The 12,551-nt window shown below is 42.5% G+C and overlaps 1 protein-coding gene across 1 annotated transcript in view; it reads left to right on the top strand.

Moving 5' to 3' along the window:
• The first annotated feature begins 914 nt into the window (after positions 1-914).
• GUCA1C (guanylate cyclase activator 1C) overlaps positions 915-12,551 on the top strand; it is a 29,025-nt gene continuing 17,388 nt past the window's right edge. Inside the window, exon 1 of the mRNA XM_053386297.1 lies at positions 915-1,123. Within this exon, the coding sequence (XP_053242272.1) occupies positions 926-1,123 (198 nt within the window). The 5' untranslated portion in view covers positions 915-925. The remainder of the gene's footprint in view (positions 1,124-12,551) is intronic.

The following is a 12,551-nucleotide window of genomic DNA, read 5'->3' as shown; positions in this document are numbered from 1 at the left end:
CTTTGGCTCACTGTTCTCAAGGACTGTGTGGTGGTGACTCTGCCTCCTTTAATAGCTCCAGTGTTCTTCAGCAGGTCTCATTCCCTAGGGGCTTCAAGGGAATCCTCAGCAGTGGGTCCAGGAGACCCTGGCTGCTGCTCCTCAACCTGTGGGGTGCCTGGTTCATCCTCTAAGGACTTTGTGTATAGTATCAGGTCAGGACTAGGCATGACATCAGGATGTGAACCAGGACCGGCGAGGGGTGTGGCCTGGAGTTTTGGGGTGGCCAGGTAGAGTTCCAAAGACCAGACAGACTGGCTCAGGGGGACCTACATTTGGCTCCTAAGCCTGATGTTTCCCACCTCTATTATAGTCCCTAAGGATGTATCATCTACCCAAAGTTGTTCTCAGCTTCACCTTCTCACTCTTTCCTTTATCACCCCCCCCCCCCCCCGTTCACTACCAGCACGTGCTCATCACCCACTTGATCTTTTTCTTCTTAGTTACCGCATACGTGGAACCTATCAGTCATGACTACTTAGAGATTGGCTTTTTGCCAGGAATAGCTCCCAAGGTCCTGAGAACTTGTTTGAAAGCTTGGTAACTCTTTGGGACGGAGTGTGTGTGTGAGAGATGCCTTCACTAAAATTGCAATGTGCCATATAAGAAGCCTTCTGATATGAATACATTTTCTTTAAATGTATCCCGAGAGTGGATCTGTTTGCTGTACATATGTTACAGAACTCTTCTGGTTTAAAACAGGGGGCTGAAGGTAATCTTGCTTAAGTTTCTATTATTACTTAGCCTTTGTGCCCCCATCATGTAAGAGGTTTAGACGAGTTGTCAGTACAGGGTTTGTGTGTATGTGGATAGAAGCCACTGAAGATGGGAAATGAGGTAGATGAATAAAACACTGGAATTTAGGATACTTGCTGTGTGCTATGCAATGGGCGCCAATGAATCAGCACCTGCCGACGATGTTCTGACCCAAGACGCCCACCACTGGTATACCAAATTTATGAAAGAGTGTCCATCGGGGCAACTGAGCCTGCATGAATTCAAGGCGCTTCTGGGTCTCACTGGTTTGAGTCCACAGGCAAATCATTATGTCGATCAAGTGTTCAACACATTTGACTTAAACAAGGTAAGCCCAATTTTATACCTTGATGCTAGTGTAGCTACCATTTAAATGATCTCTAAAAACAGCAGAATGGCTCACAGGCCTATACTGTAAACATAGTATTTTGCTATGCTCAATCTGGCTGCCTCTATAAGCATTCCTAATTATTGTCATCATCTATTTATGTGGAAGTATTTAAAACATAGATATGCCAGATAGATTAGATAGCTAGATAGATAGCTAGATAGCTAGATAGATGATGGAAAAAAGAATGAAGCCAGTCTGAAAATTATGTTATATATATATATATATAGTTATATATATATATATATATATATATATATATATATATATATATATATATATATATATATATATATATTTCCCCAGTTAACCATTATCTCAATTGCTGGCAGTTGCTACTATAGTTTGAAAGCACTTTCAAAATACTCAAGAGTATATTATCACAATTTCAACCCATAGAGATAGGAGGAGAATATTTTTTTTGCTGTCAAAAATGGGAATTGAAGTATTGAGCAAACACTGCATGACCTGCCCTAAGCCTTGCTGAATATATAGAATCTTAAGCCCTACTCCATTAAAATTAATGGGAACTTCACAATTGGCTTATAAAGAAACAGGACTGTCTAGTGTCTTATTCACAAAACTGAAATCCTATTTGAAGACCCCTTTTTTCTGTTTGCTATTTCAATTCAGTCCCACTGGCTGTCAGGTCAATGCAATCTTCTATAAGATAATCAAATTTCTAACATGTCATTAAACCACAAGAAACTGTATTATTACTGAACATATACAGCATTTTAAATAAGCTTTCCACAAGCCATCCATTTGTTTTTATTTTTATTTTCTGCTTGTCTGCACTCATTGCAAGCTTTCTTTCCAATCAATAGTTATGGCATTGTTTACCCCCTATATAAAATATTAAAATGAAAATAAGTTATTCATTAAACACCACTGGCTTGAATTTCATAACATATTACCGGAATAATAACAGCAACTTACCTGCCTTTAACAATAGGATTTGCATTGAGGCACATATATGCAATGGGTATCGCATATGTTAAGAAAATCAAACCCTTCTTTTCAGGCACCAATCTATTGACTCTTGTCTGCTAAAATCAGAGGTCATATCTTGCTAATTGTTCATATACAGGCTTGTATTCAATGGCGTCCAACTGCTGTTAGAAGGCACTTTGATTCAGTCAAGATTTCCATTGGTAGAATAGGAAGGGGGTAATTTCCCCCCTGATTTTCCTCTTCCCCTTGAAGCTCCCCAAGGCCCCTAATGTGATCCAAAGAATTGGGATTCAAAGACCCTTCAGAGCAGCTTGGAAGATAGTGTAGGAACGGCAAGGGGATCTCCCTCCCCAGACTTCTGCTGCTGGATCAAGTAGCTCTATCGGCATATTATTATTATTATTATTATTATTATTATTATTATTATTATTATTCTTTATTTCTTAGTCAACCTTCACTATGAGGGCTCAGGGTGTGCTATAGCAATTTAAAAATACAATCTGAAAATCAGTTTTTATTTGTTATCGTGGTATGTATTTTAGTGTTTTATATTATAAACCACCCTGTGATCTTCGGATGAAGAGTAGTATAGATTTCTTTTTTAAAAAAAACAAAACCCAAAAATAATAAGATGGTCCTAAAAATATACATCAGGTGTCAAAGGCCAGGGAAAAGGGGTGTGCCCTCAGCATGTGAAACTGCATCAGGAAGAAGGTACTAGGCATACCTTTGTGTTACGAGAATTCCACAAGGTAGGGGCTGCCACTAAGTCTCAGGCGGTTCCCCTCCTGAACCTCAGAAGTTGCTGAAATTACCAAGAGGACCCCTTCTGCTGATCTTAACAGCCAAGAGGATTGGTAGGGATAGAGACAGTCTTTGAGGCATTTGGGGTCTAAGCCTAGTAGTAGTAGTAGTAGTAGTAGTAGTAGTAAATTATTATTTATTTGTACCCCGCCCATCTGGCTGGGTTTCCCCAGCCACTCTGGGCAGCTTCCAACAAAGATTAAAAATACATTAAAATGTCACACATTAAAAACTTCCCTGAACAGAGCTGCCTTCAGATGTCTTTTGAATGTCAGGTAGTTGTTTATCTCTTTGACATCTGATGGGAGGGCATTCCACAGGGCGAGCGCCACTACCGAGAAGGCCCTCTGCCTGGTTCCCTGTAGCTTTGTTTCTCACAATGAGGGAACCACCAGAAAGCCCTCGGCGCTGGACCTCAGTGTCCAGGCAGAACGATGGGGGGTGGAGACGCTCCTTCAGGTCTACTGGGCTGAGGCCATTTAGGGCTTTAAAGGTCAACACCAACACTTTGAATTGTGCTCGGAAATGTACTGGGAGCCAATGTAGGTCTTTCAAGACTGGTGTTATGTGGTCTCGGCGGCCGCTCCCAGTCACCAGAATAGCTGCCGCATTCTGGATTAGTTGTAGTTTCTGGGTCACCTTCAAAGGTAGCCCCACGTAGAGCGCATTGCAGTAGTCCAAGCAGGAGATAACTAGAGTATGCATCAATCTGGTGAGACAGTCAGCAGGCAGGTAGGGTCTTCAGTATACCTGAAGGAGCGTCTCCACCCCCATTGTTCAGCCTGGACACTGAGGTCCAGCTCCGAGGGCCTTCTGGCTATTCCCTCACTGCGAGAAGTTAGGTTACAGGGAACCAGGCAGAGGGCCTTCTCGGTAATGGCGCCCGTCCTGTGGAACGCCCTCCCAGCAGTTGTCAAGGAAATAAGCAACTATCTGACTTTTAGAAGACATCTGAAGGCAGCCCTGTTTAGGGAAGTTTTCAATGTCTGATGTTTTATCTCTTTATTATTGTTATTGTTATTTTTATTATTATTAATTCTGTTGGGAGCTGCCCAGAGCGGCTGGGGAAACCCAGCCAGATGGGTGGGGTATAAATAAATTGTTGTTATTATTATTATTATTAGTCATTTAGGGCTTGACAGACTAATGTGGGGAGCTTTAATTGGGCTCAGAGAAACGTGTGCATGAGTTGGATGCAACCCTTTCCACATTAAGCAAGATACAGAGAAGGATTCAGCTATCAAACCCCATCAGCAGAAGCCCCATGCAAGGTCTTCCACCTGCACAATGACACTTCCCCCCACTCTCATTCCCCACGCCTGTGTGCCCCACACCCCTGAAATTGGCTCAGGGGATCCCAGGAGAACCCCTAGAACAGCACTTTGGGAGAGGGGAGGCAGATTTTTCCTTCAGCAGGCGGTATGCTTGCTCCTATAGAACATTTGTAATAGTACATTGTTGAATTCCTCCTATTAGATTTTACTACTCTGGATTTTATTCGTAAGTTTTAAGTTGCCTTTAAATTTTCTCTTCCCTCTTCTCTGTTTAAAGTGATTATGTGTGCATGTGTGTGTGTGTGTAGCATATATTTGCATATATATTGCATATATTGTGCATATATATATATATATATATATATATATATATATTGCAAATTCTAGTAAGAGATTACCTGTGTATCAAAGAGAACTGTCGCGGTTTCAAGAGCTAGAGCAGTATGTGATGGTATTTTTGTTTTCCTCTATTCAGAAATGCAAATGGAAATAAAAAAGCAATTGGAATAGCTTGAGTAGTCCTATAATTAATTCCCCAATCCTAAACAATTTAAAACAAGGAGCTATTGGAGGTTATGAAACAAAATGACTGCATAATGTAAGTGTTTTATTTAACATGGAACCCTAGGGCACCTAATGCCTCCCAAATTAAGCATTGCATTCAAGCTCATGGTACACATTCACCTTTTAAAATGGTTTAGGAGATTTCAAGAGTGATTCATTCCTGCCGTTCCTTCAGACTGGGGTAATCCATTTATCAGCATGTACCACTGCTTTACTGATGTTCCATGTGGTATTCCACCTCAATAGCAATTTCAAAACAGCCATAATTTTTTATTGGCCTCCAAAATAAATTCAGAACAGAAGTGCAAGATAAAGTATAGATCAAAATTAAATATGTAAGTAAATAAATCTGCACAAGAGCATATCCAAGCTGCCAGTTCAGTTACTACTTTACAGAGACATACTCCAACTGATTTCAGTGGGGCTCTATTAACATTAAGTGGTTGTGGAATTGTTTTAGAAGCTAGGGTTTGCATCATATTTCTATTCAACAGGGGAACACCAGGTGCACATGGTTAGCACACTAAACCAAGAAACCTAATGGCCAAATGTGAGATCTGGAAGATGTGAGATCTTTAGTTCAAATTTAATCCTGGCTGGGAACTCACTAAGGTTGTATACACACTACAGGTTAATCTAGAATTGAAGGAGACTAGGTTCTTGTTTTTTCTACATGGTCCACACTCAATCCAGATCTGCTGCATATTTTTTGCCCCTGAAAAGTGCATCTTGAAAAACTGGTTTCACTCTGAAAATAAAAGCTCATCGCAGATTGAGACTGCATTACCCTGCAGTGTGTCCATTTGAAAACAGATGTAGCTGTAAACCAAGATCACAGTCACCACTTCCTTCTTCATTAGCACACATACAAACATAATTTTATTTGTATGCCACCTTTAGAAGTAAAACCATGCTCAAGGCTGCATACAACATGAAAAAAATACATAATTACAAACATAAAAAATTAGTCATAAACAATCAATAGAACATCAAACCAAATTAAATAATTTCCACATAGAGCATAAGATTTCAAATAAAAATACAAAAATTTAATATCAATTTTTAAAAAAAACCTCCAGAAAAACCCCTAAACAATACTCCAACACAAGATTCTGCTCAGCAGCCTCATCTTTTGTAGCTGGAGTCAATCAAGGCCCCACCCTCCCAGGCCAGGTGGGGAAATGACCTACAAGGCAGGGAGCAGGTCTTCTAGAACTCACAAACAAGATGGGGCACGTGCAGGAAGGAAAATGTGTGAATAACCTAGTCAAGAGGAGGGTTTTCAAATGCATATCAAGTAATCACACCCCTCCTTGCGGGTGATAGGATCTAGAATCAATCTAGATTGAAAGCAACATGTTGAGGATGAGCATGAATGATTCCAGATTGAGAGAAAAACCTACATTTTTGTGCAGACAAAATGTAATCCGAACTTAACAATAATGTCTTAGTTTACATGATAGTTGTAAAGGCTCTTGAGATAATGTTTGGGAAGTGCTTTGAGCACTTGGGAAAACTGAGATGGAGTGGAAGTGGGGCAGATATGAGTGACAGCTTGAACCAGCATTTGATTCACTGCTGTGCTCATCTGTCAGTTCAATTGTAAAGTTGGAAGAACCCGCTGAGAGTGCTCTTTATTGAACATCTGTGTTCATCCTTGGCTTCTCTTGTCAATCTGTGCAAACCCCCAGACAAGCTCATCCATAAAAAGTGGCATACCCTAGCTCTCTCTTTGTTTATCTTAAGTTGTTCCTGGTTTTCCATCAACCACTTAGGGAGCCAAACTAGCTGTGCTGTTTTGCATCCTTAATGTGCTGGTGTTCTAAAATGCAAATATTTCCAGCTGGGTGCATGCCATGATCTCAGTAGTTACCAGAACAGTGAGCTAGAAGCCACAGTGCTACCAGCTAAGGAACCAAACTAGGTTCCTGCCTCTGAAGTTGATGATTGGAGAGCCTCTGAACACGAGGGTGGCAGACAGAAGCCCATTGGGTCAGATGCCACAGCACCAGTGTCAATGAACCTGAGCCAATACCCTCATGTCTGTCTTCCCCCAAGCCTGGGAAGCCAAATGCCTCCCACAGTCCCTCATCAGTCCAACAGTGCCAGGAGCATATCAGACAGGAGACAATGCAGCAAAGGAGCGGAGCCTTTCTTCAGGCCACAGGATTGGCCCCTCAAAAGACGCTGCTTCTCCATAAGGGGGCAGATTCTGGAAGGAATGGACTGAGATACGGAGATACAGTGGTGCCCCGCAAGACGAATGCCTTGCAAGACGAAAAATGCGCAAGACGAAAGGGTTTTTCGGTTTTTGCGTTGCTTCGCAAGACGATTTTCCCTATGGGCTTGCTTCACAAGACGAAAACGTCTTGCGAGTTCGTTCGCTTTTTTCTTAAAGCCGCTTGAAGAGGCGCAGTTGCGACGGACCGTGCTTCACAAGGCGAAAAACATGCAAGACGAAAAGACTCGCGGAACGAATTAATTTCGTCTTGCGAGGCACCACTGTACAGAAGGGCTCTGTTAGTTTCCAACCCATATCAGAGCAAATTGTCCACTAGGAGCTCTCCGTGGTGCTGGAACGACTGGCCTGCTTTGCTGCTCTACCTCATGGGCCCCTACACAGGACCAGGACTGGACTAATTAATGGGATCACAGCAGGCATGGAGAAACAATCTTTTCAGGAAAAATGTTGCCTGCTTTTCTGAAGCTAATATTGGCTTGGAATTTTCCCCCAAATCAAATACCAGCTTCAGGAAAGAGATTTTCCTTAGGGCCACATGGGAGGAAAGAGTTAAATCCCCCTCAATGTCTGCCACAATCACAATAACTACCACCCTCCAGCTGATACTATTTGCTTTTAAACAATTCTTGCAAATTTATTGCAAAGACACGTTTAACTTCACATCTGCTTTGGCTCTCAGTGTGAGAGAAACATAGGTTTCTATATGTTTCTTGAAATTGACTATGAATGCCCTTGCTAATTATACAAATGATGTACAGTGCTCCTCAGCAATTTCCTCATTTGTTTACCTTACGGGTCTGCATTTTCTGTTTATTTACATGCATGTCTGATTTTGCGTTGCTTTCCAATTTCCCCTGAAATAAGTCTCTTTCTCTTGAATAGGACCTTTGCATGCAGGTACTTAGATTCAGTAGCATTGTTTCGGAACAGGGGCAGAAGGCAGGCAGGTAGGCAAACAAGGCCTGATGTGGTCACATGACAGCAATGGGACCAGCTCAGGATCCACAGGCTCCCAGGCCACCTCAGCCTTTTCCTGTCCCTAGTAAATCCCTTCAGGGATTTTTGTAGGCTACTGCCCAAAGGGTCCCAGCGGTGGTACACTTTCCTGCACACCCATTAGGTGGGCACAATAGGGAGTTCCACACCAGTGGAGAGATGTTGGCATCATTCTGTGGGCGGAGACTAGCCAAGACTGGTGGGTTGGGCAAAGGGACACCTCAAGTCAATCCAAACTTCCTGCAGCCCAGAGCAAAGGGGCTTTGCATTGCAGCCAGAGTGTTCAGAACATTTCCTATAGGTTACATACCTCAGTAATCTTTACAGCAGTTCCAATGAGAAATGAATGAGGTGATGAATGTGCTATCTCTCCCCACACCATCCCAACCTCCATGGAGGACTCCCGTGAAATGCAGAAACATAATTTTGCAATAATTTAAATTGTGTGAGAAGCCTCCACAAATGCAGGAAGCTCCCCGCTTCAGAAGTCACCCTTCAGCCCATGGAGAGTGATGGAATTGCAATTTCAGGGCAGAACTAGCACGTTTATCACCACATCTCCCCATTACCTAGGGTTGCCATATTTCAAAAAGTAAAAACCAGGACACCCCGGCACCCACCAGCAAAATGTGGAATTTACTGTTTGGAAGAACACTGTCTATTATCTTTCCCACATCACAGATGGAGGGCTGAAGATGAGAGAATAGGAGCATGTCGAAAGTAAGCTAGGAAGTTCGTGACTATAGTGAGACTTCACCAGGAGACTTCCTTTTTAAAAAATCTCCAACACATTTTGCCACCTATAACTAAGACTGCAATCATATCTCCACCTACTGAGGAGTAAGCTGCTTTGAACTCAATGGGACTTATTTCTGAGTAGACATGTACTGGATAGCACTGTAAGGTACATAATTATCGGTTGCAGTTTAAGACCCTTTCCTAGAAGGAACCAGTTTCAGATCACTGCATAGATGAAAAAGAAACCGAAATACACAATAAACATTAATTTAGAAACTATTATGTAGCACTCACAGAAACCAGAAAGCCATCTTAACGGAACACTTTTGAGTAACAATGCTTTCTCTATTTATTTCAATTAACTTTCTGTTGTTTTCCTGTGATTGCTTGAAGTCACTCTGGGGCAATTTCTGCTTAAATTACCTGCTGATTCCAATTAGAGGTGTTTAGCATGCTATTAAATGCCATGTACAGCTCATAAGCTGAACTGCCTACCACAAATAACAAGAGCGATAACAATTTTCTATGCTATCTTTTCCTCAAATGGCTAACTTCACATGTACCAACATTTTGGGGCTATAAGGAAAGTTAAGTTGAAATTGATACTGGTGAAATTACAAACTTGCAGCTCCAGTATTTGCTTAGTGTTTTTACTCTTACTAACATTCAACAAAGGGTTTTCCCTGATTATAATATTCAGAAGTAATCATGCTGAACCCTGCGCAGGGTGTGTTAATACATTCAACACATTGCCACTGGCAGAGGAAGAGGAGTGCGGGAGGAGCGCACCGCCCCCGGCAGCGCGATCCCAGTGGGGTGCTATCGTGGCTGCCCCCCCGCGTGCGCTGGGTGCCACACCCCTGTGGGTGGCACGCCATGCCCCTGGGACGTGCGCCAGCCCTGCTCTCTGCCCCCCAGTGCCGGAGCATGAAGCTGCGCCAATGCACATTGCAGACATTGCTAGTTCTTCTATTTTAGCCATGATGACTGGGGCTGATAGTTGTATTCCAAAACATCTGAAGGGCGTCAGGTTAACAAAGGCCAGGAACGCTAAGGTTCGTATTTCACATACAGAGCTTGACCGGTCCAACATCAAAGGTTTATTCCATTGTATTCCATTTTTGCCAGATTTCATCCTTATGGTAATTGCCCTGAAACCCTCTTTTCTTTCTAGGCTATGGTTAAATTTCAGTTCCAAGGACCCCTCCAGACAAGTGTTGTTGTTTTGTGTGTTTGTTTCTTTGTTTCTTTGTTTGTCAGTCTAATCCGCAACATGGATACAAGCATTAATGGTGGATTTATACAGGACCATCTGCATATCATTGCATTTTCATAGTCCTGCAATGCTTCCACAGTGTCATCATATTATTACTGCCTGGAGGGGCACTTTGGCAATACAGTGCTACAAAAGCGGGGGGGGGGGGACACAACAGGAACATTTGTGGTTATAAAAAGTTACAGGATTTCAGCTGGAGGTTACAGGACCTGTGCTAATTGGAAATGAAGCAGAATGTGCTCTCTGAAACTCTGAAAAGTGGTAGAAAAATCTTTAAAATAAGATAATGTAGAAATTATCGTATTTCATCCCTTGCCATACTTCTCCTTTTGGCAAACTTCTATTCCTATCACTTTATGTCCAGTGTCAAGGAAAGCTTCACCTAGGGAATTTCCACCTCTCCTTAGCTGTACAGGTATATGATTCCTGCTGGAAAATGGATGACCACTATATTGGCTGTTTCCTTCTCCCTTTTCTTGTGTTTAACTGCATACATGCCCAAGGACAGAGAGCAACTGGTGCTCCGTTGTCTTGGTAGAAAAAGAGAAAAGAATATGAGCCACAGGGAAAATAACTATTCTTGCTTTTTGAGGCTTATGCAAAAGGAAATACAATCCCTAGGGGGTACTCCAATATACAGCTATGTTTACGTGTTGTTTTTCCTTTCTATTGATTTAAATACTGTATCTCTGCATTTGTTAGAAAACTTTCTGCAGAGTCTGCACACAGAAGCCACTTGGTGTTTCTGTTTCTGATTAGTTGGTTATAGTTTAGATTTTGTGATGTTTCTTTTCTCCTTTGTTGAATTTTTGATTGACTAGATTTGTTACATAACTTCAGAAAATAACAAAAAGTAATAATAATAATAAAGTAGTTCATGCAGTGGTGCAGCTGAGGCTGGAACTCAGAGCTAAAGTCTGTGGCCCTACAGCCCCCATCCTCTGAAAAAAAATGACCACCAGATGCTAGTGACAAACAAGTCCAGCATCAGCACTTGGGCCAGCGTGGGCATGCCAACTGACCTTAGTCACCACAGCATACGCTCTTTCTATTCTTTAAAAAATTACAATCCAGGACTGCTGGCTGGTTATATAAATGGTGACAAGAGGCTTTGAAAATAATTAACTTTTCCCCAACTTAGTGCTCTTCAGATGTAGCTGGTCCTGCTGGCTCTGGCTGATGGGAATCGTAGTCAAAAACACCAGGAGGGTACCAGGCTAGGAAGCATTATTTAAATAAAAGCTCCGGTCTGAACCGAGTAGGAAGTGACAAGCTTCAAGGGGGAGAAGGCAGCATCTAGCCTAGTGTTTTCTTTGCAAATTTGCTTTGGATCAACAAGGGGAGACTTGGCATTAAAAAACACTTAATGAATCAAACTGCTGCCCAACTCCACCCCTTGGAGAACTTTTGTAGGAGTTGCCATGCCTCTCTGTAGGTGCAGCCCACATGTCTGCAATCAGCCCTCCATGTGTTAACACAAGTCTTTTAGATGAAAATATTTATCGCAGTTGGCATCTGTATTGGATCTGAATTGATTTGAATTATTGCAATGCGCTCTATGTGGGGCTACCTTTGAAGGTGACCCGGAAACTACAACTAATCCAGAATGTGGCAGCTAGACTGGTGACTGGGGGCAACCACCAAGACCACATAACACCGGTCTTGAAAGACCTACATTGGCTCCCAGTACGTTTCCAAGCACAATTCAAAATGTTGGTGCTGACCTTTAAAGCCCTAAACGGCCTCGGCCCAGTAGACCTGAAGGAGCGTCTCCACCCCCATCATTCTGCCCGGACACTGAGGTCCAGCGCCGAGGGCCTTCTGGTGGTTCCCTCATTGCGAGAAGTAAAGCTACAGGAAACCAGGCAGAGGGCCTTCTCGGTAGTGGCGCCTGCCCTGTGGAACGCCCTCCCATCAGATGTCAAAGAGATAAATAACTACCGGACATTCAGAAGACATCTGAAGGCAGCCCTGTTCAGGGAAGTTTTTAATGTGTGACATTTTTATGTATTTTTAATCTTTGTTGGAAGCCACCCAGAGTGGTTGAGGAAACCCAGCCAGATGGGTGGGGTACAAATAATAAATTACTATGATGATGATGATGATGATGTACGTGCTGTTGGTTTTAAATGGTATATATGGGCAATCAAACCATGCAGATTGTACTCAGAAGCACAGTTTGTCTGAGACTGCAATCTTACACACCCCTACCTGGAAGTAAGTTCCACTGAAATGCATATGACCATGATGTTAGCAACACAGGGGCTGTTCACGTTGTGCTGTCCATATATACAAGGAGTCTGCCACATGTTCAGCTGTTTGTGTGAATACACCCAGTACACCTGGATTGGACTTCTCCAAAATGTGGAGTAAAGAATCAGTGATGGCCAACTTGGAAAGCTTTAAAAGAGTATTAGAGGGCATAAGGCTAACAGTGGTTACTAACCCTAATGGCTCTGTTCTACCAACACTATCAGAGGCAGTATGTTTGTGGATGCCTGTTGCTGGGAATCACAAGTG

The sequence above is a fragment of the Podarcis raffonei genome, chromosome 4 (assembly GCF_027172205.1).
Source record: "Podarcis raffonei isolate rPodRaf1 chromosome 4, rPodRaf1.pri, whole genome shotgun sequence".
Taxonomy (NCBI): domain Eukaryota; kingdom Metazoa; phylum Chordata; class Lepidosauria; order Squamata; family Lacertidae; genus Podarcis; species Podarcis raffonei.
Note: the sequence above shows the minus strand (reverse complement) of the source record. Positions and strands in the feature narration are given on the sequence as shown.